The sequence below is a fragment of the Zea mays genome, chromosome 6 (genome assembly GCF_902167145.1).
Source record: "Zea mays cultivar B73 chromosome 6, Zm-B73-REFERENCE-NAM-5.0, whole genome shotgun sequence".
Classification (NCBI taxonomy): Eukaryota; Viridiplantae; Streptophyta; class Magnoliopsida; order Poales; family Poaceae; genus Zea; species Zea mays.
The window spans coordinates 168,409,971-168,437,400 of NC_050101.1; the positions used below are offsets into that span (position 1 = coordinate 168,409,971).

Consider the following 27,430-nt stretch of genomic DNA (forward strand, 5'->3'; position numbering starts at 1 on the left):
TTGCTGAGGTCATTGTAGATCCTTGGTTTGAGCCCCTGCAGAATCATATCGTTGGCACGCTCCACCTGCCTATTCGTCATGGGATGAGCTACGGCGGCCCAGTCCACACGGATGTGGTGGTCGTCGCAGAAGTCCAGGAACTTTTTTCCGGTGAACTACGTGCCATTGTCGGTGATGATTGAGTTTGGGACGCCGAACCGGTGAATAATGTTGGTGAAGAATGCCACCGCCTGCTCGGACCTGATGCTGTTTAGGGGTCGGACCTCGATCCACTTGGAGAATTTGTCTATAGCGACCAGCAGGTGCGTGAAGCCCCCGGGTGCCTTCTGCAAGGGACCGACGAGGTCCAGACCCCACACAGCAAATGGCCAGGTGATGGGTATCGTCTGCAAGGCCTGAGTGGGCAGATGCGTCTGCTTTGCGTAGAATTGACACCCCCTGCAGGAGCGCACAATCCTAGTGGCGTCGGCCACAGCGGTTGGCCAGTAGAAACCTTGTCGGAAGGCATTTCCCACGAGGGCTCGAGGCGCTGCATGGTGGCCGCAAGCCCCCTAGTGTATTTCTTGCAACAGCTCTTGTCCTTGGGGGATAGATATGCATCATTGAAGGATGCCCGAGGGGCTGCGGTGATAGAGCTCTTTTTCATCACCCAGCAAGACGAATGACTTGGCGCGCCGAGCCAGCCGCCGAGCTTTGGTCTTGTCGATTGGAAGCTCTCCTCGGAGGAGATATTCTAGGTATGGGGTCTGTCAGCTCGAATCTGGCGTGACCCCATTCTGTTCCTCTTCGACGGGCAAGGCCTCTTCCTCGATGGCCGAGGGTGCCTCGGGTGCAGCCGAGGGTACCTCAGGCTCGACCGAGGGTACCTCGGGCTGGACCGAGGCTTCCCCAGGCCCGGGCGCGTCGTCGATCTTGATGGATGGTTGATGTAGGTCTCTGGAGAAGATGTCTGGGGAAACTGTTGTTCGCCCCGAGGCTATTGTCGCCAGCTCATCCGCAGTCTTGTTGTATCGTTGGGCGATGTGGTTGAGCTCCAGCCCGTAGAACTTGTTCTCCAGGCGCCGGACTTTGTTGCAGTAGGCTTCCGTCCTCTGGTCACGGCAGTGGGAGTTCTTCATGACTTGGTCAATGACAAGCTGCGAGTCGCCTCGAGCATCGAGGCGTTGGACCCCTAGCTCGATGGCGATGCGTAGCCCGTTAACCAGTGCTTCGTACTCGGCCACATTGTTTGATGCCAGAAAATGGAGGCGAATGATGTAGCGGAGATGCTTTCCGAGGGGTGAAACGAAGAGTAGGCCAGCGCCCGCTCCTGTTTTCATGAGTGACCCATCGAAGTACATGGTCCAGAGCTCAGGCTGGATTGGAGTTGTTGGTAACTGGGCGTCAGTCCACTCAGCCAGGAAGTCTGCCAAGACCTGGGATTTTATGGCCTTCTGAGGAGCGAATGATAGTGTTTCGCCCATAAGCTCCACCGCCCACTTTGCTATCCTACCCGAGGCCTCACGGCACTGGATGATCTCCCCCAGGGAAAGGATGACACCACAGTTACCGGATGAGACTCGAAGTAGTGTCGCAACTTTCGCCGTGTCAGGATCACTGTGTAGAGCAGCTTCTGGATCTGTGGGTAGCGAGCTTTAGTCTCGGAAAGCACTTCACTGATGAAGTAGACTGGCCTTTGGACGGGTAGTGCATGCCCTTCTTCTCGTCTCTCGACTATGATCGCGGCGCTGACCACCTGAGTAGTCGTGGCTATGTAGACCAAGATGGCTTCTCCTGCGGTGGGGGGCACCAGGATGGGTGTGTTCGTAAGGAGCGCCTTAAGGTTCCCGAGGTCTTCCTCGGCCTCGGGGGTCCAAGTGAAGCACTCGGCCTTCCTTAAGAGGTGGTACAGAGGCAAGCCTCTCTCGCCAAGGCGTGAGATGAAGCGGCTTAGAGCCGCAAGGCATCCCATGACCCTCTGTACTCCTTTCAAATCTTTGATCGGTCCCATGCTGGTGATGGCCACGATTTTCTCCGGGTTGGCCTCGATGCCCCGCTCGGAGACGATGAACCCAAGGAGCATGCCTCAGGGGACTCCGAAGACACACTTCTCGGGATTGAGTTTCACGCCTTTCGCTCTCAGACACTTGAATGTCGTTTCAAGGTTAGAGAGGAGGTCGGAGGCTCTCTTCGTCTTAACAACGATGTCGTCGACGTAAGCCTCGACCGTTCTGCCGATGTGTTGTCCGAACACGTGGTTCATGCACCTCTTGTAAGTGGCGCCTGCATTCCTCAACCCAAATGGCATTGTGAAAGGGAATTAGGCTTCCACATTTTTCCTAAATGATTTTGGTGGTTGAATTGCCCAACACAAATAATTGGACTAACTAGTTTACTCTAGTCTATAAGTTATACAGGTGCCAAAGGTTCACAAATAGCCAATAAAAAGACCAAGAAAAGGGTTCAACAAAAAGAGCAAGGGATAACCGAAGGCAGCCCTGGTCTGGCGCACCGGACTGTCCGGTGTGCCACCGGACAGTGTCCGGTGCACCACTGGACAGTGTCCGGTGCACCAGGGTACTCCAAGCTGAACTCTTCACCTTCGGGAATTTTCAGAGGGCTCCGCTATAATTCACCGGACTGTCCGGTGCACCACCGGACAGTGTCCGGTGCCCCAAGGAAGAGCAACTCTGAACTCGCCAGCTTCGGGAATCCGCTCCGCTATAATTCACCGGACATGTCCGGTGCACACCGGACTGTCCGGTGAGCCAGCGGAGCAACGACTCTTCGCGCCAACGGTCACCTGCAGAAGCATTTAATGCGCGCCTGCGCGCGTAGAGGAGTAGGGCACGCGCGGGTGGCACACCGGACAGCCTACAGGGCCTGTCCGGTGCACCACCGAACAGCCAGGTGGGCCCACAAGTCAGAGCTCAACGGTCGAACCCCAACGGTCTACTGACGTGGCTGGCGCACCGGACAGTGTCCGGTGGCGCACCGGACTGTCCGGTGCGCCATGCGACAGTAGCCTCCACCAACGGTCAAGTTTGGTGGTTGGGGCTATAAATACCCCAACCACCCCCTCATTCAAGTCATCCAAGTTTTCACACTTCTACACCTTACAAGAGCTCTAAGCATTCAATTCTAGACACACCAAATTGATCAAATCCTCTCCAATTCCACACAAAGCTTTAGTGATTAGTGAGAGAGATTTGTTGTGTTCATTTGAGCTCTTGCGCTTGGATTGCTTCTTTCTTTCTCATTCTTTCTTGAGATTCATTCACTTGTAACCGAAGCAAGAGACACCAATTGTGTGGTGGTCCTTGCGGGGACTTTGTGTCCCGTGTGATTGAGAAGAAGAAGCTCACTCGGTCTGAGGGACCATTTGAGAGAGGGAAAGGGTTGAAAGAGACCCGGTCTTTGTGACCACCTCAACGGGGAGTAGGTTTGCAAGAACCGAACCTCGGTAAAACAAATCATCGTGTCTTGCTCTTTATTCGCTCACGGTTTGTTTTGCACCCTCTCTCTCGGACTCGTTTCTATTTCTAACGCTAACCCGGCTTGTAGTTGTGATTAAGTTTGTAAATTTCAGATTCGCCCTATTCACCCCCCTCTAGGCGACTTTCAATTGGTATCAGAGCCTAGTGCTTCATTAGAGCCTAACCGCTCGAAGTGATGTCGGGAGATCACGCCAAGAAGGAGATGGAGACCGGCGACAAGCCCACTACAAGCCACGGGGAGACTTCATCGGAAGAGTCCCGCAACAAGAGGAAGGAGAAGAAAGACTCCTCCAACAAAGGGAAGGGGAAGGAAAAGAAATCCTCCTCCCACAAGTCACATCGGAGAGGTGACAAGCACAAGAGGATGAGGAAAGTGGTCTACTACGAGACCGACTCTTCATCACCATCGACCTCCGGCTCCGACGCGCCGTCCGTCACTTCTAAGCGCCATGAGCGCAAGAAGTATAGTAAGATTCCCCTACGCTATCCCCATATTTCAAAGCGTACTCCTTTGCTCTCCGTTCCATTAGGCAAACCACCGGTTTTTGACGGTGAAGATTATAATATGTGGAGTGACAAAATGAGGCATCATCTAACCTCACTCCACACAAGCATATGGAATGTTGTTGAGTTTGGTGTACAGGTACCATCCATAGGGGATGAAGACTACGACTCGGACGAAGTGGCCCAAATCCACCACTTTAACTCCCAAGCCACCACTATACTCCTCGCCTCTCTAAGTCGAGAGGAGTATAATAAGGTGCAAGGGTTAAAGAGTGCGAAGGAAATTTGGGACGTACTCAAGACCGCACACGAAGGAGACGAGGTGACAAAGATCACCAAGCGGGAGACGATCCAGGGGGAGCTCGGTCGCTTCATGCTTCACCAAGGGGAGGATCCACAAGCTATGTACAACCGCTTGAAGACCTTGGTGAACCAAGTGCGCAACCTCGGGAGCGAAAAATGGGATGACCATGAAATGGTCAAGGTTATTCTTAGATCCCTCGTTTTTCTTAACCCTACGCAAGTTCAATTAATTCGAGGTGATCCTAGATACAAGCTAATGTCTCCCGAGGAAGTTATAGGAAAATTTGTGAGCTTTGAGCTAATGATTAAAGGCTCAAAGAAAATCATCAAGCAAGGCACCTCCTCCACGCCGGAGGCACAACCCGTCGCATTCAAGGCAACAGAGGAGAAGAAGGAGGAGTCTACATCAAGTAGACAACCAATCGATGCCTCCAAGCTCGACAATGAGGAAATGGCGCTTATCATCAAAAGCTTCCGCCAAATCCTCAAGCAAAGGAGGGGGAAAGATTACAAGCCCCGCTCCAAGAAAGTTTGCTACAAGTGTGGTAAGCCCGGTCACTTTATTGCCAAATGTCCTATTTCTAGTGACAGTGACAGGGGCGACGACAAGAAGGGGAGAAGAAAGGAGAAGAAGATGCACTACAAGAAGAAGGGCGGCGATGCCCATGTGTGCCGCGAGTGGAACTCCGATGAGAGCTCCACCGACTCCTCCTCCGACGAGGACGCCGCCAACATCGCCGTCACCAAGGGACTTCTCTTCCTCAACGTCGGCCACAAGTGCCTCATGGCAAAGGACGGCAAAAAGAAGAAGGTTAAATCCAAATCCTCCACTAAATATGAGTCCTCTAGTGATGATAATGCTAGTGATGAGGAGGATAATTTGCGTACTCTTTTTGCTAACCTCAACATGCAACAAAAAGAAAAACTAAATGAACTAATTAGTGCCATCCATGAGAAGGATGAACTCTTGGACTCCCAAGAGGACTTCCTAATCAAGGAAAACAAAAAACATGTTAAGGTTAAAAATGCTTATGCTCTCGAAGTTGAAAAATGTGAGAAATTAACTAGTGAGCTAAGCACATGCCATGATTTGATTGCCAACCTTAGAAATGAAAATGCTAGATTAATTGCTAAGGTTGATTCTAATATTTGTGATGATTCAATTTCCAATCTTAGAGATGATAATGCTAATTTGCTTAATAAGATTGAAAAATTGAATGATTCTCTTGCTAGCCTTAGAAATGAAAATGAAAAATTAATTGCTAAGGCTAAAAATTTTGATGTTTGCAATGTTACTATTTCCAATCTTAGAAGTGAAAATGATATATTACATGCTAAGATTGTAGAATTAAAATCTTGCAAACCCTCTACATCTACCGTTGAGCATGTTTCCATTTGCACTAGATGTAGAGATGTTGATATTGATGCTATTCATGATCATGTGGCTTTAATTAAACAACAAAATGATCATATAGCAAAATTAGATGCTAAAATTGTCGAGCATGAACTTGAAAATGAAAAATTTAAATTTGCCCGTAGTATGCTTTATAGTGGGAGATGCCCTGGCATCAAGGATGGCATTGGCTTCCAAAAAGGAGACAATGTCAAACTTAATGCCCCTCCTAAAAGATTGTCCAACTTTGTTAAGGGCAAGGCTCCCATGCCTCAGGATAATGAGGGCTACATTTTGTACCCTGCCGGTTATCCCGAGAGCAAAATTAGGAGAATTCATTCTAGGAAATCTCACTCTGGCCCTAATCATCTTATATGTATAAGGGTGAGACATCTAGCTCTAGGCAACCAACCCGTGCTAAGTGGCCTAAGAAGAAAACTTCTAGTGCATCAAATGACCATAGCATTTCATTTAAAACTTTTGATGCATCATATGTTTTAACTAACAAATCCGGCAAGGTAGTTGCCAAGTATGTTGGGGGCAAACACAAGAGCTCCAAAACTTGTGTTTGGGTACCCAAAGTTCTTGTCTCTAATGCTAAAGGACCCAACACTGTTTGGGTACCTAAAATCAAGAACTAAACTTGTTTTTGTAGGTTTATGCATCCGGGGGCTCAAGTTGGATCATCGATAGCGGGTGCACAAACCACATGACCAGGGAGAAGAAAATGTTCTCCTCTTATGAGAAAAACCAAGATCCCCAACGAGCTATCACAGTCGGGGATGGAAATCAAGGTTTGGTCAAAGGTTTGGGTAAAATTGCTATTTCACCTGACCATTCCATTTCCAATGTTTTTCTTGTTGATTCATTAGATTACAATTTGCTTTCCGTATCTCAATTATGTCAAATGGGCTACAACTGTCTATTCACTGATGTAGGTGTCACTGTCTTTAGAAGAAGTGATGATTCAATAGCATTTAAGGGAGTGTTAGAGGGTCAGCTATACTTGGTAGATTTTGATAGAGCTAAACTCGACACTTGCTTAATTGCTAAGACTAACATGGGTTGGCTCTGGCACCACCGACTAGCCCATGTTGGAATGAAGAATCTTCATAAGCTTCTAAAGGGAGAACACATTTTAGGATTAACAAATGTTCATTTTGAGAAAGACAGGATCTGTAGCGCATGCCAAGCAGGAAAGCAAGTTGGCACTCATCATCCACATAAGAACATCATGACGACTGACAGGCCACTGGAGCTCCTACACATGGACCTATTCGGCCCGATCGCTTACATAAGCATCGGTGGTAGTAAGTACTGTCTAGTTATTGTGGATGATTATTCTCGCTTCACTTGGGTATTCTTTTTGCAGGAAAAATCTCAAACCCAAGAGACCTTAAAGGGATTCTTGAGACGACCTCAAAACGAGTTCGGCTTGAGGATCAAGAAAATCAGAAGCGACAACGGAACGGAGTTCAAGAATTCACAAATTGAAGGCTTCCTTGAGGAGGAGGGGATCAAGCATGAGTTCTCTTCTCCCTACACCCCTCAACAAAATGGTGTAGTGGAGAGGAAGAATCGAACTCTATTGGACATGGCAAGAACCATGCTTGATGAATACAAGACATCGGATCGGTTTTGGGCCGAGGCGGTCAACACCGCCTGCTACGCCATCAACCGGTTGTATCTACACCGAATCCTCAAGAAGACATCATACGAAGTCCTAACCGGTAAAAAGCCCAATATTTCATATTTTAGAGTCTTTGGTAGCAAATGCTTTATTCTTGTTAAAAGAGGTAGAAAATCTAAATTTGCTCCTAAGACCGTATAAGGCTTTTTACTAGGATATGATTCAAACACAAGGGCATATAGAATCTTTAACAAGTCCTAAGGACTAGTTGAAGTTTCTTGTGACGTTGTGTTTGATGAAACTAACGGCTCTCAAGTAGAGCAAGTTGATCTTGATGAGATAGGTGAAGAAGAGGCTCCGTGCATCGCGCTAAGGAACATGTCCATTGGGGATGTGTGTCCTAAAGAATCCGAAGAGCCTCCAAATGCACAAGATCAACCATCCTCCTCCACGCAAGCATCTCCACCAACTCAAAATGAGGATGAGGCCCAAGTTGATGAAGGAGAAAATCAAAATGATGAGCCACCTCAAGAAGACGGCAATGATCAAGGGGGAGATGCAAATAATCAAGACAAGGAGGATGAGCAAGTTGCAAGACCGCCACACCCAAGAGTCCACCAAGCAATCCAACGAAATCACCCCGTCGACACCATCCTCGGCGACATTCATAAGGGGGTAACCACTAGATCTCGTGTTGCACATTTTTGTGAGCATTACTCTTTTGTTTCCTCTATTAAGCCACACAGGGTAGAGGAAGCACTCCAAGATTCGGATTGGGTGATGGCGATGCAAGAGGAGCTCAACAACTTCACTAGGAATGAGGTATGGCATTTAGTTCCACGTCCTAACCAAAATGTTGTAGGAACCAAGTGGGTCTCCCGCAACAAGCAAGATGAGCATGGTGTGGTGACAAAGAACAAAGCTCGACTTGTGGCCAAGGGATACTCCCAAGTCGAAGGTTTGGATTTTGGAGAAACCTATGCACCCGTAGCTAGGCTTGAGTCAATTCGTATATTGTTAGCCTATGCTACTTACCATGGCTTCAAGCTTTATCAAATGGACGTGAAGAGTGCCTTCCTCAATGGACCAATCAAGGAAGAGGTCTATGTTGAGCAACCTCCCGGCTTTGAAGACAGTGAGTACCCTAACCATGTCTATAGGCTCTCTAAGGCGCTTTATGGACTCAAGCAAGCCCCAAGAGCATGGTATGAATGCCTAAGAGATTTCCTTATAGCTAATGGCTTCAAAGTCGGAAAGGCCGATCCTACTTTATTTACTAAAACTCTTGACAATGATTTGTTTGTATGCCAAATTTATGTTGATGATATCATATTTGGGTCTACTAACGAATCTACATGTGAGGAATTTAGTAGGATCATGACACAGAAATTCGAGATGTCAATGATGGGGGAGTTGAAGTATTTCTTAGGATTTCAAGTGAAGCAACTCCAAGAGGGCACCTTCATTAGCCAAACGAAGTATACTCAAGACATTCTAAACAAGTTTGGAATGAAGGATGCCAAGCCCATCAAGACTCCCATGGGAACCAATGGGCATCTCGACCTCGACACGGAAGGTAAATCCGTCGATCAAAAGGTATACCGGTCGATGACAGGTTCATTACTCTATTTATATGCATCTCGACCGGACATTATGCTTTCCGTATGCATGTGTGCAAGATTCCAAGCCGACCCTAAGGAATCTCACCTTACGGCCGTAAAACGAATCTTGAGATATTTGGCTTATACTCCTAAGTTTGGGCTTTGGTACCCTCTGGGATCCACATTTGATTTAATTGGTTATTCCGATGTCGATTGGGCGGGGTGTAAGATTAATAGAAAGAGCACATCGGGGACTTGCCAGTTCTTGGGAAGATCCTTGGTGTCTTGGGCTTCAAAGAAGCAAAATTCGGTCGCTCTTTCTACAGCCGAAGCCGAGTACATTGCCGCAGGCCATTGTTGCGCGCAATTGCTTTGGATGAGGCAAACCCTGCGGGACTATGGGTACAAATTAACCAAAGTTCCTCTTCTATGTGATAATGAGAGTGCAATCCGCATGGCGGATAATCCCGTTGAGCATAGCCGCACTAAACACATAGTCATTCGGTATCATTTTCTCAGGGATCACCAACAAAAGGGGGATATCGAGATTGCATATATTAATACTAAAGATCAATTAGCTGATATCTTTACCAAGCCACTAGATGAACAAACTTTTACCAAACTTAGGCATGAGCTAAATATTCTTGACTCTAGAAATTTCTTTTGTTGTCTTGTACACATAGCTCATAAATATACCTTTGATCATGTCTCTTTTATATATGCTATGACTAATGTGTTTTCAAGTGAATTTCAAACCAAGTCATAGGTGTATTGAAAGGGAATTGGAGTCTTCGGCGAAGACAAAGGCTTCCACTCCACTCCATAACTCATACTTCGCCGTTGCTCCGAGCATCTCTCCAACTTTGGTATAATCTTCATTCACATTATTGTTTGCCAAAGGAGGAGAAAGTAGTCTAAGGGCCTATATTTCACTCTAAGTATCCGTTTTTGGCGATTCATGCCAAAGGGGGAGAAAGTATTGGCCCAAAGCAAAAGGACCGCACCACCACCAATTTTAAAACTTATGATTTTCAAATTGATATCTCATTGTGTTCAAAAGGGGGAGAAAGTAGCATTTTCAAAATTGATGTCTGAAAACCCTCTTGAACACTAAGAGGAGAATTTTATCGAAAGGGAGTTTTGTTTAAGTCAAAGGAAAAGCATTTGAAACAAGGGGAGAAAATTTCAAATCTTATAAATGCTTCTCAAGAATCTTATTCATTTACCTTTGACTAGTTGCAAAATGTCTTTGAAAAGATTTTATAAAAGAATTTGCAAAAACACAACATGTGGTGCAAGCGTGGTCCAAAATGTTAAAAATGAAAGAAACAATCCATGCATATCTTATGAATTTCTATTGGCTCAATTCTAAGTAACCTTTGCACTTACATATGCAAACTAGTTCAATTATGCACTTCTATACTTGTTTTGGTTTGTGTTGGCATCAATCACCAAAAAGGGGGAGATTGAAAGGGAATTAGGCTTCCACCTTTTTCCTAAATGATTTTGGTGGTTGAATTGCCCAACACAAATAATTGGACTAACTAGTTTACTCTAGTCTATAAGTTATACAGGTGCCAAAGGTTCACAAATAGCCAATAAAAAGACCAAGAAAAGGGTTCAACAAAGGAGCAAGGGCTAACCGAAGGCACCCTGGTCTGGTGCACCGGACTGTCCGGTGTGCCACCGGACAGTGTCCGGTGCACCAGGGTACTCCAAGCTGAACTCTTCACCTTCGGGAATTTTCAGAGGGCTCCGCTATAATTCACCGGACTGTCCGGTGCACCACCGGACAGTGTCCGGTGCCCAAGGAAGAGCAACTCTGAACTCGCCAACTTCAGGAATCTGCTCCGCTATAATTCACCGGACATGTCCGGTGCACACCGGACTGTCCGGTGAGCCAGCGGAGCAACGGCTACTTCGCGCCAACGGTCACCTGCAGAAGCATTTAATGCGCGCCTGCGCGCGCAGAGGAGCAGGGCACGCGCGGGTGGCACACCGGACAGCCTACAGGGCTTGTTCGGTGCACCACCGGACAGCCAGGCGGGCCCACAAGTCAGAGCTCAACGGTCGAACCCCAACGGTCTGCTGACGTGGCTGGCGCACCGGACAGTGTCCGGTGGCGCACCGGACTGTCCGGTGCACCATGCGATAGCAGCCTCCACCAACGGTCAAGTTTGGTGGTTGGGGCTATAAATACCCCAACCACCTCCTCATTCAAGTCATCCAAGTTTTCACACTTTTACACCTTACAAGAGCTCTAAGCATTCAATTCTAGACACACCAAAGTGATCAAATCCTCTCCAATTCCACACAAAGCTTTAGTGATTAGTGAGAGAGATTTGTTGTGTTCATTTGAGCTCTTGCGCTTGGATTGCTTCTTTCTTTCTCATTCTTTCTTGAGATTCATTCACTTGTAACCGAAGCAAGAGACACCAATTGTGTGGTGGTCCTTGCGGGGACTTTGTGTCCCGTGTGATTGAGAAGAAGAAGCTCACTCGGTCCGAGGGACCATTTGAGAGAGGGAAAGGGTTGAAAGAGACCCGGTCTTTGTGACCACCTCAACGGGGAGTAGGTTTGCAAGAACCGAACCTCGGTAAAACAAATCATCGTGTCTCGCTCTTTATTCGCTCACGGTTTGTTTTGCGCCCTCTCTCTCGGACTCGTTTCTATTTCTAACGCTAACCCGGCTTGTAGTTGTGATTAAGTTTGTAAATTTCAGATTCGCCCTATTCACCCCCCCCCCATCTAGGCGACTTTCACATTGTAGTGTAGCAGTACATGCCAAAAGGTGTGATGAAAGAAGTCGCGAGCTGGTCGGACTCTTTCATCTTGATTTGGTGATAGCCTGAGTAGGCATCGAGGAATGACAGGGTTTCGCACCCAGCAGTGGAGTCCACGATTTGATCGATGCGAGGTAGAGGGTAGGGAACTTTCGGACATGCTTTGTTTAGACCAGTGTAGTCTACACACATCCTCCATTTCCCATCCTTCTTCCTTACAAGAACAGGGTTAGCTAACCATTCGGGATGGAATACCTCTTTGATGAACCCTGCCGCGAGTAGCTTGTGGATCTCCTCGCCTATGGCCCTGCACTTTTCCTCGTCGAAACGACACAGGGTTTGCTTCACGGGTCGGGCTCCAGCCCTGATGTCCAGTGAGTGCTCGGCGACATCCCTCGGTATGCCAGGCATGTCCGAGGGACTCCACGCAAAGACTTCGGCGTTCGCGCGGAGAAAGTCGACGAGCACTGCTTCCTATTTGGGGTCGAGCTCGGAGCAGATCCGAACTTGCTTGCTGGCGTCATTGCTGGGGTCGAGAGAGACGGTCTTGACCGCCTCAACTGGTTCGAAGTTGCCGGCGTGCCGCTTCGCGTCGGGCGCCTCCTTGGAGAGGCGTTCCAGGTCGGCGATGAGGGCCTCGGACTTGGTGAGAGCCTCGGCGTACTCCACGCACTCCACGTCGCGTTCGTACGTGTGGCGGTACGTGGATCCAACGGTGATGATCCCCTTCAGGCCCGGCATCTTGAGCTTGAGGTAGGTGTAGTTGGGGACGGCCATGAACTTGGCGTAGCATGGTCTTCCCAACACCGCATGGTAGGTTCCTTGGAACCCGACGACCTCAAAGGTGAGAGCTTCCTTTCGGAAGTTTGAGGGATTTCCGAAGCAGACAGGTAAGTCGATCCGTCCGAGGGGTAGGATTCGCTTCCCAGGCGCGATTCCGTGGAAGGGTGCCGCACCGGCCCGGACTTCAGACCGATCAACCCCTAAGAGTTCCAGGGTCTCGACGTAGATGATATTAAGGCTGCTGCCTCCATCCATGAGGACCTTGGAGAGCCTAACATTGCCGATGATCGGATCGACGACGAACGGGTACCTTCCCGGGCTTGGACGAAGTCGGGGTGGTCGCCTTGGTCGAAGGTGATAGGCTTGTCGGACCAGTCTAGGTAGACTTGCGCCGCCACCTTCACCAAGAAGACTTCCTGGCGCTCCTGCTTACGGTGCCGAGCCGAGGCGTTCGCCGCCTGCCCGCCGTAGATCATGAAGCAGTTATGGACTTTCAGGAATCCCTCTTCCTTGTCGCCCTCCTTCTTGTCGTTGTCATGGCCCTTGCCATCCTCCGTCAGGGGCCCGGTCTTATGGAAGTAGCGCCGGAGCATGACACATTTTTCGAGGGTGTGCTTGACAGGCCCCTGGTGATAGGGGCACGACTCTTTGAGCATCTTGTCGAATGCGTCGGCCTCTCCAGGAGGTTTCCGAGGGTTCCTGTGCTCGGCCGCAGTGACGAGATTCGCGTCTACGGCGTCACGCTTCGCTCGCGACTTGTTTTTAGCCTTCTTCTTCGTGCCCCGCTGGGCGGACGCCTCAGGGGCGTCTGTCTTCGGCTCCCCCTGAGGCTGCTTGTCCTTCCGGAAGATGGCTTCGACCGCCTCCTGACCCGAGGCGAACTTGGTGGTGACGTCCATCAGTTCGCTCGCACGGATGGGAGTCTTGCGCCCCAGTTTGCTCACCAAGTCTTGGCAAGTGGTGCCGGCAAGGAAAGCCCCGATGACATCCGAGTCGGTAACGTTGGGCAGCTCGGTGCGCTGCTTTGAAAACCGTCGGATGTACTCTCGAAGGGACTCCCCTAGCTGCTGGCGGCAGCTTCGGAGGTCCCACGAGTTCCCAGGGCGCACGTACGTGCCTTGGAAGTTTCCCGCGAAAGCTTTGACCAGACCGTCCCAGTTGGAGATCTGCGCAGGAGGCAGATGCTCCAGCCAGGCTCGGGCGGCGTAGGAGAGGAAAAGTGGTAGATTATGGATGATGAGGTTGTCATCATCCGCCCCTCCCAACTGGCATGCCAGTCGGTAGTCTGCGAGCCACAGCTCCGGCCTCGTCTCCCCTGAGTACTTGGTGATAGTAGTCGGGGCTCGGAAACGGGCAGGGAACGGTGCTCGTCATATGGCCCGGCTGAAGACTCGCGGACCGGGTGGTTCGAGCAAAGGACTACGATCCTCCTCACTGTTGCAGCGTCCCCCACGTCTGGGATGGTAGCCTCGGTGCACCTTCTCGTCGAGGCGGGCTCGATGGTCGAGATGGTGGTGCTCGTTGCCGAGGCGTTCCCGGGCAGCGGGCGCCTCATTCCGCGTACGCTCGGGATGGACCGAGGCTTCCCGAATGCGCCGGGAGGACACCGCGTGATGCTCCGAGGGGTCAGTTCGCCTGCGGGAGGCAGAGCTCTCGGCTCGTCGAACCGCGGCGCCTTCTAGGAGATTCTTGAGTTCGCCCTGGATACGCCGTCCCTCGGTGGTGGATGGCTCCGGCATGGCTCGAAGCAGCATCGTCGCTACAGCTAGGTCCTGGCCGGACCCGCTGACGGCCGGGGGCAGCGCTGCCCTGGCATTGTCGACGATGCGGCGCCGGATGTCTTGGGGCCGGTGACAGGCTTCTCCGGCGAGTGTTCGGCCTGCCCACTCCTGTTCGATGTTCTGTCGGAGTTGTACAAGCCGGCCTGCTTCCCCGTCGACCCGGGCCTGCATCTCACGGATTTGCTCGAGTTGTATGTCCTGACCCCCCGCAGGGACTGGGACCACAGCTAGCTCCCGCGGGATATCAACGCGAGATGTGGGCCTAAGGGGATCGTCAACCTCTGGCATACCGAGGTGGTTGCCTTCATTGTGATCTCCCAGATCGACGTGGAAACATTCGCGACTCGGGCCGTAACCCTCGTCGTCAAGGTCATGGCCATCGTTAGAACAACCGGAGAGGCAGTGGTCACATGCGGACATGAAGTCCCGCATGGCACCGGGGTCATTGAGGGCAGAGAAATCCCAACCGGAGTCGGGGTCGTCCTCTTCCTCAGAACCCGCCGGTTCGAAGGTTGAGACGGCTGTTAGTCGGTCCCAGGTCGACCACATGTGGTACCCCGGAAGGTTTGGATACGCCTTTACGAAGGCGCTCACCATAGCGGGGTCGCTAGGTGGATCGAAGCTGAACCGAAAAGGTACGGGGTGGAAAACGAACAGTACCTCTTGGTCGATGGACGGTGGTGAAGTCGCGTCGGGGGCGGAGCACACCTTTATCTCAGGTACGAGGGTAACGCCCAGCAGGTCCTTTGCGAGAGTGCTGGCATCATCAGTCCGCTTGGGGCTGACACGTCGCGGGGAAGTGACACCCGCCGTCACCTCAGGTGCGAGGACAATGTCCGACATGTCCCCCGGGAGAGTGCCGGCGCCGTCGACTCGCTCTGGTGTGAGAGCCGACAAGGTGCCGCCTCCTGCGTGGCCATGGTTGCCTCGTCTCCGCCTCCTCCGACGAGGAGGGTGGCGGGGACGACCGGAGTGCTCCTCTTCTGCCGCGGGGAGATGCTGTCGTAGAGCTCGCCGCCGCCGGGCGAGTCGGGGACCGTCGTTGTTGTCACGCTGCGGGGGGAGGAGTACCATGTCGTAGCTGCCGTCGAGGGACATGAACTCGAGACTCCCGAAGCGGAGCACCGTCCCGGGCTGAAGAGGTTCCTGAAGACTCCTCATCTGGAACTCAACGGGAAGATGTTCGTTAACACGCAGCAGCCCCCTACCTGGCGCGCCAACTGTCGGTGTCTCGGACACGGGGGGGTCCCTTGGACCGACCAGTGAAATCGCTGCGTGTCCCTGCCTAGATGGGTTGGCGCGGGATGGAACACAAGAGGTGGGACAAGCCTTGTATTATCCTGCACTAGGGGTGCCGCTCGCAGTAGGGGTTACAAACGCGTCGCGTGAGAGAGAGAGAGAGGGACACAGAGCTCGTCCGCCGCTTCCCTCGCGCGAACCCCCCTCAGGGTGGCCCTGGACCTCCCTTTTATAGAGGCAAGGAGAGAGTCCAGACGTACAACGGGGGCGTAGCTATGCGCTAACGTGTCCGGCAGTGGAGTGCCTAAGCCCTGTGTACATGCCAACGTGGCCGTTGGGGGAGAGCTTGGGCCCTGTACATGTGATGGCGTGGCCGTCGGAGGAGCGCCTGAGTCTTGTAGGAGCACAGCTGGTAGCGCGGCGAGGATCCTGCTGACGTCTCCTTGCTGTCGTAAGGGGCTGAGAGCCACCGGCGTCATGGTACACGTGGGGCACCATCATTACCCGTCGTCGGGGTAAGCCAGATGGGACGCCGGTCTTGTTCCTTGTAGCCTGAGCAGGCTAGGAATAGGGAAATGATGCATCCCCTATTAGCGCGGTCAGTCCGAGCCCAGGGTCGGTCGAGGCGGAGACTTCTCTTGAGGCCGAGGCCGGGGTCGGGCGAGGACGCGATTCCTCCCGAGACCGGGGTCGAGGCCGAGTCTGGGGGTCGGGTGAGGCGGAGACCTCCTCCCGAGGCCGGAGCATGAGGTCGGGCGAGGCGGAGCTTCCTGTTGCGTCCGAGACTGAACTCGGTGGTTGATCGTGACTTGTTGTCAGTCGTTGCCGGGGTGGCTGACACGGCAGTCGGAGCGGAGCGAGCGGCGCTGTTTTCCTGTCATATCGGACAAGGTTGCTTCACAACGAAGCCTGCCCGAGCCGGGCCTCGGGAGAGCCGAGGGGGCGCCCGCTGCCTGAGGAGGCCCTCGGGCGAGGCGTGAACTCGTCTGGGACTACTGTTCCAACCCGAGGCTGGGCTCGGGTGAGATCGTGTCCCTCGGGTTAGACGAAGTCTTGGCTTGAACCGCACCCGTCAGTTGGTCTGAGGGTGTTTACCAGCCATGATTAGGAGCGTTGGGGGTACCCCTAATTATGGTACCCGACACATATACTAATTATATGAGGGTCCGAGTCACTCTTGACTGTGGCATGATTGATATATTATTTTTACACTGCAAAGGTTACGAATCTGTATCCACAAGTCGTGTTACTCATTTGGAAACAACCGTATACGATGTCCAACAATTCATCTATACGGTCATCCAAAAGATTGTTTTGCGCTGTAAAGTGTATTGTTTGCAGAGTGAAGTTTGAATATAGATACGTGGATGGCTAAGCTTGGTGATAGCCTTACCCCTACAATATAAGAGCGTGGGTAAAAAATTTCACCACATACAAGTATACGGACATCTCTGGTACACCTCTGTTTCATTGGTGAAGTGATTTTTTTTTCAACTTGAGCTATTAGAGCGGCTTAACTTGTGGAGCTAAACCTGTTCAGAAGTATGGTAGTTCCTCATAATTTTGTGAAAATGATGAATGAGAAAAGAGTCTTTTTCCACCATTTTCCTTATTTATTTTACTTTTCACCTTATACTCTCTTCTACTTCTCTAGTGAAGTTTGCACCGCACGTGCCATACTCGTCTTCACTAACCTCTTTCTTCGAGACTTTTCTTTCTTCGCTTATTCCATCGCCTCCGCATCACGCACGGAGCCAGAGGAGACATGGAGGAGGTCGTGTCGTGCTCCAAATTGCCGTCGTGCCACATCATTGTTGTCACACACTTGCACTCTACGTCGTCGTTGCATCTGCAGTCAGCATCGCCATAGCGTCTGCACGCACCCTTCCGTGCGGCCCAGCGACCCGAGCACCGGCGACCTTACCCCTCGCGTGGCTACCCGCAAATATCATACCCGAAAATGTCAATCTAAAATATTCTATCTATTACAATAACAATCTAAAGTCGTGTACTCCGTTCCATCAGCACAGTAGTCACCAATCATTACAATGGAAGCAAAAAAAAAAGATACTAATAACCTAGATAGGATGGATGACAGTCGACCACGATATCATGACCGCAAAGAGGCAAAAGAGGACCATTCAAGATTGTCAGGGCGTGGGCCTTTAAATTAGGGTGGCAACAGACACATTTTACTCGCGTGTCTGCTGGTAAAAAGCCAATAGAATGTAGGTTTAGGTGTAAATTTATACCTGTCGGGTATTATAATTAGGGATACCCCCAACGATCCTAATCATGGCTGGTAAACACCCTCAGACCAACTGACGGGTACGGTTCAAGCCAAGACTTCGTCTACCCGAAGGACACGATCTCATCCGAGCCCAGCCTCGGGTTGGAACAGTGGTCCCAGACGAATTCACGCCTCGCCCGAGGGCCTCCTCAGACGGCAGGCGCCCCCTCGGCTCTTCCGAGGCCCGGCTCGGGCAGGCTTCGTTGGGAAGCAACCTTGGCCATACCGCCTCACCAACCGACCGCTTCGCAGGCGCATTAAATGCAGGGGATGCCTGACGTCGTATCCTGACACACACGCCTCAGTCGGCCAGGCCGAAGTGACCACAGTCACTTCGCTCCTCTTCTTTACTGTCCGATATGACAGGAAAACAGCGCCGCTCGCTCCGCTCCGACTGCCGTGTCAGCCACCCCGGCAACGACTGACAACAAGTCACGATCAACCACCGAGTTCAAGTCTCGGGCGCAACAGGAAGCTTCGCCTCGCCTGACCTCACGCTCCGGCCTCAGGAGGAGGTCTCCGCCTCGCCCGACCTCAGGCTCCAGCTTTGGGAGGAGGTCTCCGCCTCACCCGACCCCCGGACTCGGCCTCGACCCCGGTCTCGGGAGGAATCACGTCCTCGCCTGACCCCAGCCTCGGCCTCAAGAGAAGTCTCCGCCTCGACCGACCCTGGGCTCGGACTGACCGCGCTAATAGGGGATGCATCATTTCCCTATTCTTAGCCTGCTCAGGCTACAAGGAACAAGACCGGCGTCCCATCTGGCTTACCCGGCGACGGGTAATGATGGTGCCCCGCGTGCGCCATGACGCCGGTGGCTCTCAGCCCCTTACAACAGCAAGGAGACGTCAGCAGGGTCCTCGCCGCGCTGCCAGCTGTGCTCCTACAGGACTCAGGCGCTCCTCCGACGGCCATGCCATCACATGTACAGCGCCCAAGCTCTCCCCCAACGGCCACGTTGGCATGTACACAGGGCTTAGGCACTCCACTGCCGGACACGTTAGCGCATAGCTACGCCCCCCATTGTACACCTGGACTCTCTCCTTGCCTCTATAAAAGGGAAGTCCAGGGCCACCCTGAGGGAGGTTCGTGTGAGGGAAGCAGCGGATGAGCTCTGTGACCCCCTCTCTCTCTCTCCCTCACGCGACGCGCTTGTAACCCCTACTGCGAGCGGCACCCCTAGTGCAGGATAATACAAGGCTTGTCCCACATCTTGTGTTCCATCCCGCGCCAACCCATCTGGGCAGGGACACGCAGCGACAATTTACTCGTCGGTCCAGGGACCCCCGGGGTCGAAACGCCGACAATACCCGCGAGTACGGATGTAGGTTTAGGGTCCTTCTCTAGAAAGTCAAAAGCCAACCGAAACATAGGGTGTGTTTGTTTGACTTTTCGTTTTAATTTTTGCCCTCTAAAGTCAAAAGTCAAACCAAAAGGTTAGATCCAGGAAGCAGCTTTTTCCAAAAGCTGACTTTCTCATAGTGTAAAACTGAAAGCATCTCTGGACCTGCTTTTAGTAGCTTTCGGATGAAAATGTGAAAACATATATTAAAGAACTTTTAACATCTTTTAGTGGTTTCCACGAAACGGTTTTTAGTTTTTTAACAGCTCACAGCCAAAGCAGCTTTTTCCACAACTCGCAGACCACAGCAGCTTTTTTCACAGCCACAGCCTAACCAAACAGACTCTTAAACTATTCTTGCTCATTCTGCATGATAGACTTAACATTAGAGATGTGCTCAAGAGAACCATGGAATTGGACTCCTACACATGTGGAAAATGCATAGAACCGAAAGAGGAAAGATAGGACAATTTCTTCCTAAAGTGTAGCTTCGCCAAATGGTGCTGGGAGATTGTCGGAATCATAGCGACAAGGACCTCGAACCCCCGTATCGTGGTCTGTGATCTACGAAGGAAACTTGTGCAACCTTGATCCATGGAGATAGTGATCACCATGACATATTGCATATAGAAATGTAGAAATAGGTGATCTTTGAAAATACTTCTCTAACGACACAATCATGCAAAACTACGTTTATGCAAGAGTTGTTGCTCAACACATATAAGATGCGAGAGACACTAGCCTAGAATGTCAGACAATAGATGCAACGTTGTAAATCTCTCCCCCTTCTTCCCCCCACTTTGTGTAACCTGTAAATTCAGATCAACTCTATCTGAAATAAAAAATACTATAGAGACCTCCTACAGTAAGCCTTACCTTAAAAAACGATATCATGACTGCAAGAGTTAAATGGATTTACATACATCTAGGAAGATATAGAAACAAGGGGCGTGAAGACTCACAGTACCAGTAGAAACAAAATTGCTGCCAATACCCGATTAGAACGTGTGTGCTTCATGTACATAGCAGGGCGACAGGTTTGCCACAACGTCCGGCTACCCGACCGTGCAGGCACTTACCGAATGTCATCAACTTCGTACCCGAATATATATTAACCATCTGTATCCTAACTATATCCAGATATTTATTAACCGGATAGTAATTATATCCATCTCGATAACAAAAAATACCCGCATCTCAAAAAGTTTGGATAATTTTGGTACTTGTATCCGGGTACGTTTTCACTTTTATTAGGCTATTCACAATGGTAGTTTTATGATGGTTTCATATACATTTAATAGTGTGACACATTATTATTTTAGATAACATGACATAATATTTAAGATAAATGAGTTTTATGGGATGAAATTGGTTTCATAGAGATGAAACCATGTTAACCTGTTTCAAAAGTCTTAGAAATCATGTGAAACATCCATTAAAAGTGATTTGTTTTATCTTCACATGTTTTACTGATTTTTATTGGCTATTTAGTTACAGCATTTAATTAGTATGCTAATTTATGAAATAGTGAAGTGAAATTTTGTATTAAGAGACATTTTTTTATTCTTAGTTTCATGACACTCTTGATAATGTGGCAGTATTGGAAAGAGTGTTATGAAATAGCCATTGTGAATAACCTTACACAACAAATGTCATTCCCGAAAACACAGCAAAGCTGTATTCCTACCACAAGAAATAAGCTATTACACTCACATGTAAAAGTACGATGAAGATACATTATATTCGCTGCTCCAAAAAAATACTTCACCGTTTTCCCTATCAACCACATCTAAACCATGGCAAGAAATGAAACCAACACCCTGACGCATCCGGACCATATGATGATTGTTCATATTTTACAGAAGAGCAAAAAGACGATCAGCTGTACGCTTTCAGCGATCCAAATCCACGTACTGCAGTGATGTACAAGACCGCGTGGCTTAATTGGCACATCTCGTTCCCTTCCCTTATCCATCTACTGCTCTAATCAGACCGCCCTATGTTCATCAGAAGGCTGAACTTAGAGCACTACGTGCTGCCTCACGTTTCATCTCTGCAGCTTTTCCACTTCCACGGAAATACATGTAGACTTGCTGCAAGTTGAGAGAGAACTTAATGATCAGGCGTGAAGAACATAAAAACTTTACTAAATTGAGAGAACAATGTACAATAAGATCCCTGGGTTGTAGTATGATGAAGGATTTTTTTTCTCTCAAACAGTATGATGAAGGATCCATTGAAGAAAGAATAGATTCAACCAACCTGAATGACACCGATGCTCAGAAGTGATTCAAGGCAGAACAAGCCAAATCCAACGAAGTAAAATATCTGTCAAACATAAAAAGAAACAGTAAATTACTTAGGAACTAAATAAGCTATGCCAACCAATACATGATTATTGGATGTAGCGTCGATTGGTAAAGAGTGATTAAAGCCAGAAAGGCAATTGGGTGCATGTAACAGTCTGAGGACATGATACAAGTTATCTGCAATGAAAATGCAGTTAACTCTCTGTCATGGTGAATATTACATAAACATATATTTCCTTGGTAAGTAAATCATATGCCCATGATTCATGAAAGAGAGTAAAGCAAAGTCATAAAGGTAAAGTGAGCCATGACAATAAACTTAACAGCTCAAAACTGACAGACTTACCCCGACAATAGCATTCTTGCTTATGACATCAATTGCTGGTAAAATCCCACTGTTAAAACAGCAAAGAAACAGTTAGCACTTTTATGATCTTGAATGCATAAAAAACTAGGATACTTACGCCAAAGATTTTCCTTTGAAAGGGAATGGAGGAGCCACAGCTGCCCACACACAGAATATTATATGAATCTGGAAATGGTCAAAGATTGGCAGTGAGGCATGCAGTTTCTTTATGAATACAATACAAATACATGATGTGTGAAACCTTCAGTTTATTTTACTCGACATCTTACCATGTAAAATAGGAAAAACCACCCAAACTTCAAAGCGCTCTCAGTTCTGAAGCAGATATTCAAACGAAACAAGATATATGATTATAATGAACATTGAAATGGTGAAAAAAATGTACTGTGTTAAGGGATGGATGCATATAAACAACCTCATTGCATTATAAAGAGGTCGATACCATAACACATAAGCCCCAGGCGCACCAGATATGAAGTAGATAATGGCAAGCAGCCAGATCATAACACCTTTTGAAGTAGATAGGTCATATTAGTTTGAACTTGAAGCGTCAGTAAGGCAAAGTGTGATGGAGGAAGATAAATGAGATGACAGTAAGGCACACTTTAGTTATACCTTCCCCTTTAATCCATGCTGTTGTAGTTGCTATGACATTCCAAAAGAGACACGCTATCAATCCTGCATAAGGGGAACAAGCATCGGGTAAGAGAACCTCGGTTGAGAAATGCTATGCCAATTCAATGTACTAGACACTATCTATCAGAACTATTTTCTGTGAAATGCATCAGTCCACGGTTCCAATGAACATAATAAATCCTTTACGCAACAAGCAAGGAAGTGAAAGTCTATTGCTGTCACTCCCTACAAGTATAGTAGTAACACTATTTATGGACAGTATAAAAAAAGATCAATACAATATGCTTGAGTCAGAGAGAGAGAGACCAGATACTAGTACAATAATACTAACCAACACATTTTGAACACTTAAAAGCTCACCCAAGAATGATGAGAATGCAAGGTACTGCATCCTTTGTAGATGGATAGGTATTTCATTGGAAATGTCGTGGTGGATGAGGGGGAAAAAGGGAGGCCAGTTTTTCTCTTCTATCACAACGCCAGCTGAAAATAAAAGATGACAAAGGTTAGTGGAAAAACTAAAAATATATAACAACCCATATTTCTTCAGGGTGTTTAGGGTTAGGGTATCCAACCCTCTATGAAAAGAAATAACATTTTCTCTTTAAAAAACGGAAGACGTACATCATGATATCTGCAAACATAATCTAGTAGAAGTAATCTTCTAAGCAAATAGCATCAATAACTGAGCATAGAAATAAAACGGAATGTATAACCCGTGTTGGGTGACATAATTGGTTTCTCGGTATGTTTAATCAATAAACCAATTGCCTTTACCAATATCTTTCTTATGAGTTCATGCCTTTACCAATATCTTTCTTATGAGTTCAATTTCTTATTGGATGTAAAAAATGAAATAAACAGCTATCTAATAGAATTAACAAAGATGAAATGTACCTCGGGATGCCGCCTCTTCCTTCCTTTTCAATTCCTACGCCAATGAAGATGAATAAAAAAGAATCATATCAACATTTTAAATAAAGAATTGTGTACAAAGTAAATAAACAGATGGAACATGGATTCAAAGTCTCAAACACATGAGAAGCAGCAAAAACGACATTTCCTTCATTGACTCAGAATACCCCAATATCTCAGAAAAAACATCAAAATATCCCTAAAAGATCAACAAACAATAAATAGAAAGCAACATGGCCGTCTCAATGCAATTGTATGCAGAAGGAAGATTTTTCTTAATCAATACAAGTAATATGCAAAGCAAGATAAGCCTATCATATGAAATATTCGAGTACTAGGAATGCTTTGGCAACATATTAAGTACAAGAGACAAATTGTACATATAGCAGTTTGTGAAACATGAACTTGCATCTTATTTGTCAGAACTGCTATAACTGGCAAAAGGAGCAGAAAGACTGAAAGCCAACACACCCGTTCTCTTTTGTTTAGCTCAGCCTCCATAGCCTGGAGTTCTTTCTCCTTTTTCTTCAGATCCTAAATATCAACATCAACAGATATAAGATATAGGGTGCCATCCACATATACACTGATACACAAATCAGATAAATAATCAAAACCAACTTGCCAAGTTGGCATGCATACAGTACAACGAATGACATATATAAGCTCACTCATCATGAAGGGTGCATGTACCCAGTTAGAGAAGGAAGCTCGTTAACTCTTTTTTTTTACTCAATGGGAAGTGTTCTCAGAAATGTAATTTGGTTCAATTGTGCAGTGATCCAGATGGAAAGAGATTATAAGTACCTTTGATGAGTCGAGAGGAATGTCCACATTGTAGAAATCAGCCGGTTCATGTGATAGAGGTGAGAGACGAGAATTGGTGGCAGGTGGAACACTTCCTCCCTGCAAGATAGGGAATATTTGGGAGATAAGCAGCCACGCACAAAATAGAGGCTCGACTCAGTGATCACATTATTTTATATTTTCTACCAGCTACAACTAGATTGTTACTCTGCACAAAATAGAGCAATCAACACATAATACCATACTAAAACGAAAAGCAGTGAAACAAACAAACTTAAAAAAAGACACCAACCAATTAAATTCAAGTAGGCTGAAGACTTGCTGCACATCTACACCAATATATAATCCACCAGTTTAAATTAACCCACCCAACCAAATCACCCCTACACCCATTGACCTTCCCTACATCTACCAAACAAATTACACACACATAACACAACCTCAAAATCAACGGTTTAGATCGCTAGATAACCTTCCTCTCTCTTACTCGCTCAAATTCAATGACCAATGTTATTTGGATCATCCATTCATCCTCCCTCTCCCTCCCTCAGCGACCCCGTCGCCCCCACCTCAGCGACTGCCCCTTCCCCTCCCTTAGCGACCCCACTGCTGGCCCCTCCCTCGCGCCACCGCCGCCGCCCTCCCCCTCCCCTCCTCGAGACCATAGTGTTAGCACAGGTAATTAGACACTTGTAAGTTTGACAGTTTGCGTTATTTTAACTAAGTAACTAACCAGTGTTATTAAAACTACGTTTAAACGATGTTTAAACTACGTTTAAACGTCAAAACTCTAATTAGAGATTGAAACCACGTTTTAGCGTTTTGGCGTTTTAAACTGTAAAACGCAGTGTTTTATGCATTTTAGACCATTAGCTACTTTTGGACCTAGTCTATTAGTTACTTTTGGGGTTCAATCCAGCTATGGGTGGAGTTTTGGTAAGCCACTAACATCTCTATTTTGGTATTTAACTTCATATTATTGTCTGAAATTATGATGTATTGGTATTTTTCCTATGTTGTTTAAAACTACGTTTAAACTAAGTTTAAACGTTTAAAAGTCAAAATTTCACCCATGAGCGTTCCAACGTTTTATCGTTTTAATAACCTTGTAACTAACTATCGGTAAACATGCATGGTCAAAACCTAGCTAGTCATATAAGGTGTCACCGGATCAGGAACGTTGGTAAAGCCCTGCAACACAGCAAAAGGCCTTACCAAGCTAATGACACTGAATCCAAGTCCCAACTCCCAAGTTCCCAACAACTAGGCCAGCTCAATGCAGAACCGCGCATCTCACACCCACCTAATACCTGACATGGGCACGCACAGCGGCACAGATCTGTAGTTAAGCAGCCCCTCCCACGAGTGTTCTAACAAAACCATCACAGCGCACGTGATTACCAAACTCCAAACGCACAAATCCGCATCTCGCCGTTTCGTGTCCTTAGGACGCTCAGATCCAGAACATGAGCAACCACAAAGCGAAGGATCCCAATTGCGAGAGCAGACGACGGTGATCGGATCGGAGAAGCGCGCCAACTCCCCCCGAGATCTAGACAAGTCGAAGGCCGCCGAAGGGACAAGGTAGTGCGGATGACGGAAGGAACACTCACCGCGAAAGGGTTGACGTTGTCGTCGTCGAAGCCGTTGCGCCCGTGCTTCCCCGCCATCGCCGCCTCCTCCTCCGGGCCTCCGGCGTCGGGTGGTGGGCTGGTGGCCAACCGCTGCTAATGGCGTCCTGGCGTACCTGCTGCGCTGCCTTCGACTTCAAGTACCACTGTACTGTGCAGGAAGGGAAACGAGGGGGTGTACTGTGCGGTCCGTAGTCAATGACAGCTGGGGTCAGGTAAGTCTGTCAGGTGGCCCCGAGGATCCAAAAGGCCAAAGTGGCCGTGCGGTGCGGAACCTTGTTGGCTGTTGCTTGCTGGAAATTTGTTCGTGTTCGAATGCTCTTGTAGAATTCAAGCGGATTGCTACTTTCATCGTCGAAAAGAAGAAAAGATGGATTGAGGAAATAAATTTTGTACTCGAAAACCAATTTATCTGAGAGCTCATTGAATTGTATCAAATATACGTATACCAAAAATTGAAATTGAAGGAACTCCCGGTAGGGACTCTGCGCCACAGTTGCACCCCATGATGGCACATTACTTTTTGACCTCCGACAAGCACTTTAGTAAGTGTTTGGTTGCAAGTGTTTGGTTGCAATGATAAGATGGAATGGAATGATACTTAAGGCCATGTTTGTTTCCCTTCTAAATTATATAAGTTGGATATATTATGATGAAAAGTCATGAGAGTAAAATATCACTATAGAATCACAAATAAACTGAAATAAGATTTTTTCGATAAGGAAGATTTTCATTGCATTTAAAAGTTTGATACAAATCATCTCCCGGCCTCTACAACCATAAGATGCATACAACCTAGAAAAGAAAGAAAAAGAGAAAAGAAAACGAACATGGCAAGCACATTCTTAATGGTTGTCAATCCTACGACTAGAACGCCACCCATGTGCCTGAGATAAGAACTTTGTAGCCACCTGCTCCAAATATTGTGAAGCTTCCATCACAATAGAATGTTGATCGTGCCTCTGTAGTACAACCCAAGACCGTAGCCAGTGGGTAGTAGTGAAAATAACCTGCAAAGGGGACATATTTAATTTGTTTTGAAAAACCAGATTATTCCTACTAAGCCAGAGTGACCAACAGATGGTTGCTCCTCCTAGTAGGGCTAATTTTTTTAATTTTTTCTCAAATTGTGAAAGCCAATTCCCGAACATATTTAAAGTGGAAGTTGGTTTTGGGATTCCTAACGCCCAAAACACCAGGCTCCAAACCATACGAGCAAATCGGCATTCGAAACAAGTGCTGAATTGTTTCATGGTCTTGATAAAAAATTACATGCTTTACTTCCCTTCCAATTTCGTTTAGCTAGGTTATCTTTGGTGAGGAGCACTCCCCTACGAAGATACCATAGAAAAATCTTGATTTTGAGGGGTGTTTTATTTTCCATAGTCTCTTATTTAGGTTTGGGACATCTTCTTTGATAAGGGCCAGATAAAGGGACTTTACCGAGAATTGACCATTTGGGTGCAAGTTCCAGCAAAAAATATCCTGATCTTGTGTTAAGGCTATGTTAACAAGCTTTTGGCGCAACTCATTCCAAGCAACAAGCTTAGACCCAATTAGAGATCGCCTCCAAGCTAGATTTATGTTATCTGATTTTAATATTGTTTCAACTGTCTCAAATTTCCTTCGAACAATATTATAT

General features: G+C 47.9%; 1 protein-coding gene across 1 annotated transcript; it reads right to left on the reverse strand.

Annotated features, from left to right (window-relative positions):
- Positions 1-20,733: 20,733 nt before the first annotated feature.
- On the reverse strand, positions 20,734-25,953 carry LOC100284626 (uncharacterized). Its single transcript, NM_001370678.1, has 12 exons — positions 25,771-25,953; positions 24,158-24,256; positions 23,822-23,884; positions 23,333-23,366; positions 22,796-22,918; positions 22,415-22,477; positions 22,215-22,308; positions 22,069-22,114; positions 21,897-21,964; positions 21,779-21,827; positions 21,386-21,451; positions 20,734-21,216 (listed from the first exon to the last, which is right to left on the reverse strand). The coding sequence occupies exons 1-12, from the start codon at positions 25,825-25,827 to the stop codon at positions 21,130-21,132; spliced, it is 849 nt and encodes a 282-aa protein (NP_001357607.1). The 5' UTR covers positions 25,828-25,953; the 3' UTR covers positions 20,734-21,129.
- Between the last annotated feature and the right edge of the window lie 1,477 nt (positions 25,954-27,430).